General features: G+C 39.2%; 1 protein-coding gene across 1 annotated transcript; it reads right to left on the bottom strand.

Moving 5' to 3' along the window:
• Nucleotides 1-2,829: 2,829 nt before the first annotated feature.
• amy2a (amylase alpha 2A) lies at nt 2,830-6,602 on the bottom strand. The gene is made up of 10 exons (XM_027031371.2): nt 6,435-6,602; nt 4,954-5,100; nt 4,635-4,832; nt 4,298-4,528; nt 3,973-4,106; nt 3,736-3,858; nt 3,531-3,630; nt 3,324-3,445; nt 3,111-3,236; nt 2,830-3,019 (listed from the first exon to the last, which is right to left on the bottom strand). Exons 1-10 carry the CDS (start codon nt 6,600-6,602, stop codon nt 2,830-2,832), a joined length of 1,539 nt encoding a protein of 512 aa, XP_026887172.1.
• Nucleotides 6,603-6,904: the final 302 nt, after the last annotated feature.

Genomic DNA, 6,904 nt, shown 5'->3' with positions numbered 1-6,904 from the left:
CCTAACAGTAGCAGTGCTCGGTAGGCTACCTCCCATCTCACCCCCTTATTGGCCTTTTATTTGATAATTGGACAGAAAGTTTCATTTTATGTCGTGTTTTAGAACTATTATTATCATTCATAATAATTAACATAATAATAATAAACATAATAACATAAACAATAATATTTCACTCAGAACTCCTACAGTTGAAACTGTTATTGATATGTAACTGTTACTGAAACAGAGCTGCTGTATAGTGACATTTTTCACTGGAGCCATGTGCATGCTTTACACTGGTCTTGAGAATTTCAATAGTCATAGTAATAGTGATTGATTTCAAGTGCAGTCCATACCTTTAATTAACCGCTTATAATTTGAGCTAAATGCAAAGCTAAACTCTGGGTGTGTGTGTTACACAGGTTTTCTCCCATGCTTAATTTATTGCATTGCTCTAATGTTCTAATTTGCTCTAACTTAAATTGCTGTAATTTATTGCATTGCTCTAATGCCCCCATTTGAACTTCACAAAGGACTTGTTAATACTTAGGTGATAAGGTGAGTAAGGTTTGTTTGTGTGCACTGCAGGGTTCCTCTGGGGTCTGGTGGGTTTTGAACAGCCTGTACTCTAGCTGATATGTGGTCAGTGGTATATTTGTAAATGTACAGTGAAATATTCCAGGAATGCTCTGTTTTATAAATGAATACACACTTAATACATTGAAAACACAGTTCTCTTCACATGAAGAGGTTTCGTTGCAGGACTAGTGTAGAACAAATGTCATTTTTTGGTTTGGTTTACATTAAATGAAACAGCAGCATCATTAATTTATTGACATATTAAATATCCAGACAAAAGCTTTCATCCACAAGATTGTATTTAATATTTATTTTGAACACCATTGCTGTTGAGTTCTATCACCTTACAGAAAAATGAAGAGCCTGCACTGCATGTTTTCATTCCAGAAGAAAACAGTAAGAGCAACTAGTCTATGTGTGCCTGCTTTGCCATATCTGATCATCAGAAAACAATGTCATCACTTTTCACAAGAGAAGCATGCCATGACCTCTCTGATTATGCCAGGTATCAAAAAACAAGTGGTACCCTTATCAGAGGGCATCACTCAGCAACCCATTCCCCTCTCCCATTCATGGAAAAGAGCTACTTGCTCAATATGAGAGTGGATTTATGTTATTTCCATTTTCAGTTTTGAAACAACAGTTGCTCACCACTGACTTACATGAGAGAGTTTTGCTTTGCTCCACCCACTGTACTTATTTAGGCTAGGGCCATACCTCACTACTCTGACAAGGTGCTGCACTCCCAGTTGAGATAAACTGCTCAATAAACTCCAGTAAGACAGCAGCTCCCAGTATCAATGCCTTATGCAACTGCATTGACTTGCCTGAGATCACATCAAACAGGAACAACCTCCTGGAAACTGCCCAAGATTGCATCAGCAGGGAAAGCAATTGAGGTCAACAATCAATAATATTCCCTCAGTAACAGTGGCTCATATAACACAAGATACTTTTTGTAGTATCTGTTTGTGTATTCGAATGCATTCTCTAACATCAGAATGATTTTGTCATTGCATCCATAATGAAGGACTTATTTCATTTAGGATACTCCGGTATTGAAAATGAAAATGACGTATTAGTGCATTTAAACATTACTTTGCAGCATTTCCAGAGACTCAAACAAAACAAGTCCAAAAAGTAGAAATTTTTGCAATGGGCCTTTTAAACTTAGAGTATTATGAAATACCTATTGAAATATTTTTTTTCCCTCAGATATTGCTTCCACTTATGACTTTTCATTCATATTTTCATCACATCTAAAAAAAAAAGTCCTAAAATAAAAAGAATTGCACATTAAGAGAATTTGTTGAGAGCCCAAATATGAAAAAAAAAAAAAAAAAAAAAAATGTCACAGCCAAACGGCTCAGATATGAGGTTATGTAGAAGACTGGAGCAAAATTACATTAGTATTATTGCAGTGAATGGACTCTCAAGGCAAAATGAGCTGACATGATAACCAGAGTAACCAGAGTTGGGGTGTACAGTATGTGCAATCTTTTTAATGTGAAGCAGGTAGTGAGGACATATTTCAATGCCCCCACAAATGATATCCCTTCAGTTTCTCTCTGTCAGAGACTTCAGTGATGGCAAATACAACACAAGCAGTGGAGACAAGAAATATCATGTGAAGAGCAATCAAGTACATCAAGAACTTTGAGAGATGTGATGGTTGACCTGTGCCTTACTGTATCTGGTCTTGCATACATATCTGGTGGTGATATTTAATTATTTATTTAATGCATTTGTCAGAATCACATTAACAGAAAGAGAAAGTCTCCAGATACTGTCCATACTGTCCTGAAGTGTTGACACAGAATATTCTCAAGGCTGTTGATAATGGTTAGGAGCCCATCACATCATCTCAAGATTTTGAACCGAGTTAAAATGATGGTACTGATACTCAGAAGGTAGAAATGCCATGTTCCACGGCCTTAAAAATGCATCATTAAACTGTAATGCAGAAATGATTACATACATCTTATATTAAACTATGTTTGAATACAAATGAGCGAATATTACAGCTCCTAAGCACCCCCAAGCCTGCACGTTCTCTCTGAAGTCTGATGACATAAGAGAACATTTCTTATAAATCTTTTTTGTACATTTCCCTCACAGGTTTGCTATGCTTGCTTCCATTTCATAGCGACATATTGAAACTGTAAAGAAACTGTAAAATGTTCAGCATAAACAATAATCATTAACATTACTGACATTGCACCATTAAAACGTCTGACGATTTTATATGCAGTTAATTTACTTTATTAAAATTTACAGTTTAGAGTCAGCATGGATGGCAATGAATGGATCTTCTTCCAAGTTGCTGATTTTAAAGTAGGCATGTCCATCAACTCCAACCTTCACCTGCTTTCCGCTGCACAAGCTTCCCTCCCTCTGACCAGAGATGACATCACAGTAGGTTCCGCTAGGCAAACCAGTGTATAAGGTCACGTCCAGGTCCCTGCAACAAATCAGAAACCAGTCGGAACTTGCACAGCTAAGATATCCGTCACTTAATCTAGGTTTTTAGTATTGCAAATGTGTTAATTTACCAGTCATCATTATTGATGACGATGAATCCACGATTACCACGGCTAAAAGCGATCTGGTTGTTGCTATTGTCCCACCAGGTTGATAATGGCTGTCCATTCACAACATTACGGAAAATGACCATGTTTCTATAGAGAAAGTAAAGTCATGTTTTGGCATTTTATCCTAGCTGGTAATAGAAAAGATCTTCTCAGATAAGAACAGAAGCAACCGACCTGATTTGACGCCATCTGTGCTCACAGACCCAGCCATCTCCACAGGTAGTGTCGGGGTTTATAGGCACAGGCTTGGTGGTACCATCACTGTAGCTTGGTGGTCCAATCCAGTCATTCTTATCCTGAAGAATTGGAAAAAAAGGGCCAAATGGAAAAAAAAGGTTTGGGGGTGGATGCATTTTGGCCAGTGGTGGTCAGAATACATACCTTTCCATTGACAAAATTACGGTCCCAGCGATAACTGGACATTACTCTGGTAAATCCATAGGGGTGGGCCAACATCAGACCAATGGCCATCTTGTACAGTCTGGGGAGACAAAGATTACATAGTGCAAGATAATGTAAACTTTTATAAAGTTATATTCAATAAATTACACAGTTGTGCATGTCACTTTTGAAAAGCATCCGATACCTGGCATCCCAGAAGGTGAGAATAGATGCTCCTGCAGCCCCGTGGCCCCTTTGATTATCATGGTTATCAACAAACACCAGGGCCTTATCAGAGGGCATCATACCCCAACCCTCACCCCAGTTACTGGAATAAACACAGCCAGCAGGTTAAATAAACTTACTAAATGCAAGAACATAAGCTACAAGTAAAAGATATGACCAAAACCACCTTGTTTTTCCCCATTCTGTATTTACTTACACCAGGTATTTTAGCTTTTCTCCATTCCATTTGCGCATGACGGTACCCAACTTGGCACCGTACTTGAACTCAGTCACCCTTCCCATGCCATAGTACTGAGAAGCTGTGATGGGCTCCCCACCAAGATCAATAACCTTAAAAAAATTAGCAATGAGAACAACTCCCTACCTCTAATGAGCTAGGCTATCATTTTTAAAAGCTGATAAATATGCAAGTCATTTTATACAACACATGGTTAAACAGATATGGTAATCTTGAGATTAAGAAGCTTTTGGGAAAGTTAATCCACTTCATTCAAAGAAAAAAAAAACACAGCAAAAGAAACCTCTTGGTAGATGAATGGTCTGGAGCCACTGGAGAACCACTTGGTGTTGAGATTATGGAGTCTTCCATAAACTGCACTCAGATCACCAGGCCACATGTGCTTACAAGCATCAACTCTGAAGCCAGCTACACCCATGTCAATTAGCTTGTCCATGTACTCAGCCACTTTACTGCGCACATAGTCCTTCTCCAAGGCCAGGTCAAGAAGACTAGCCAGACGACAGTTTCTCACCTGTCATCAATAAAGAGTTCACCTAAAAACAGCTGAAGCTCAAAGTATATCCATGATTCTTAAGGTAAAATGAGAAACGATACAAGACATGCTAATAGTAACATACTTGATTAACATCATGATAGTTCTCAATTTCTCCACTGTTGGTGTAACATTTTCCATCGTTGAAGTCCCAGGCAGAATAAGGAACTGAAGGGAAGTCCTTGGTGTTAGCATTAAAATATGTACCACAGCTTGAGTGCTTGCCCTCACCACCACTTGCTCCACACATGTGGTTGATCACCGCATCCACATAGATGTTTACCTACACAACCAGTTTCAGACAATACTACTTGCAGCCACTTTGATTCCAAAAACTGGCATGTCACCGCCAGTAAACAAAACATGATCTCAAAACAGGCTTGTTATGAATATCGCATTTCTACCCCAACATTGTTGCATCTGGTAATCATGTCCCTCAGCTCATTCTCATTTCCAGATCTGGAGCACAGATTATAGCTGACTGGCTGATATCTCTGCCACCATGGATGCCAAGGGTTGGTGAGAACAATGCTCTCACTTGGAGGTGAGATCTGCAAGATCAAATAATTTCTTATTAAGGAGAAAATCACTCCCATCCAAAAACTACTACTGCTCATGTTAAGTTTGCTAACCACCACCTAGATGTTCCGCATGTGGATAGATAAAACAAAAGCTTATTTTGTTGGCAAATGTACATATCATTATATTTAGATCCTCTGTCTATAAAACACAGCATAACCATCAAACATCAAATGTCAACTCAACTATGAAGCATGACAGAGGTAGTATAATGGTGAGTTTGCTTTGCTGCCTCAGGGCTTGGATGGCTTGCAATCTCAGAGACCAACAAATTCCAAAATTGTTAATAAACATTCTACAGCTGGAGTCAGGGTGACTGCGCTACCCAAGGGATTTGATTGCAGCATAATACAAAATATAAAATTAAAATAACAGCAGTGTCTAAAACTGGGGGAAAAAAAAAAATATGATTTAAGAATGGCCATATGAAAGACTGTGGGATGATAGAAAATACTGAAACAATGTGCCAAATTATATGGGTCAGGATTATGCCAAAACACCACCTATATGCAGTTGTAGAAGCAGTTTGGATGAATTTATGACTAATTAAACAGGCAACTTAAATATAATACTTTACTTCTAAATAATACTTAAACACAAAATGTTTGCAAATGACCTTGATTGTTAAAACTAAAGATGTGATATTGTACACAAAGATGTTATACTATACACATTAGGGTCTGTAACGGTGAGCTGTATGGAGGCGGACACGTGCGGAGAAGAGCGAGATTTATTAGGGGCAAATCCAGAGTCGTAGTCGTTGGAGTAGTCCAGTCACGGAGCCAACACGGAGGGTACGAAGATACATGATTAAACAAACAAAAACACACGAAGACAAACAGGGGAAGCAGGCTATAACAGGTGCTAGAACTCAGAGGCTAAGAAACACAAAGGCTAGGAAAAACAGTCAGACTAGGATACACGGCGTACTTGCGGGCATACAGATATGGTTTTCAAAAACACTGAGACATACAAACATCCATCCAAACAATGAACAGCCCCCACACAGTCCATCAGACAAGGATTAAGTACACAAACTGAACAAGGATAGAAACGAGGAACAGTTGAAAGTAATGACGGGCGTGGAAAACCGAACGAGGTTTGGAGAAAAAGAAACCACGGAATGGAACCAAAACACATAAGATAGAGAAACCAAGGAACCTGAAAGCTGAGGGACTAATCATGACAAGTCATAGCATTTTTATGTTGGTTTTCTCTAGTTAACAGTTTGCATAGATTGCAAAATCTAATCTCATGCTTGAACCTGAATACTGTATTATGCTTTTCACATAATTGATAAACGTACCTGAACTCCACCAAAGCCATTGGGTGCCAGGTATCGTTCACACTCCTCTGCAATGTCAGCCCAACGCCATTCGAACAGGTGCACGATGGACGTTCTCCCGTGTTTGGTGTGAGGATCGTGCTGAGCAGAGGTCACGCCCAGCAGCGCTGCCAAAACAAAAAGCTTCATCGTCCTCTGGTCAAGAACCCGGAGTGAGCGTGAATTCAGCTGTAGTATATATACACCTTATGGTTTCGTCTCAGCGCTGTGACCTTTGACAGAGAATCTTTTATCAGTGTTATGACCAAGGAACACAGCTGCTAATCACTTAGACGTTCTCACCCCCCCCCCCCCCCGCCTTTACAGTATGTGTACTTTAAAGAAATTGTAATTTTATGAGCACAATGCAGTTTACTTTTAAGTTCATGACATTATCTGGATTTTGCAGTGGCTCTTTTCAGTATGTCCTGAGCAAATTTGAAAAGGTATGG

This window comes from Electrophorus electricus, chromosome 7, assembly GCF_013358815.1.
Source record: "Electrophorus electricus isolate fEleEle1 chromosome 7, fEleEle1.pri, whole genome shotgun sequence".
NCBI classification, from domain to species: domain Eukaryota; kingdom Metazoa; phylum Chordata; class Actinopteri; order Gymnotiformes; family Gymnotidae; genus Electrophorus; species Electrophorus electricus.
Note: the sequence above shows the minus strand (reverse complement) of the source record. Positions and strands in the feature narration are given on the sequence as shown.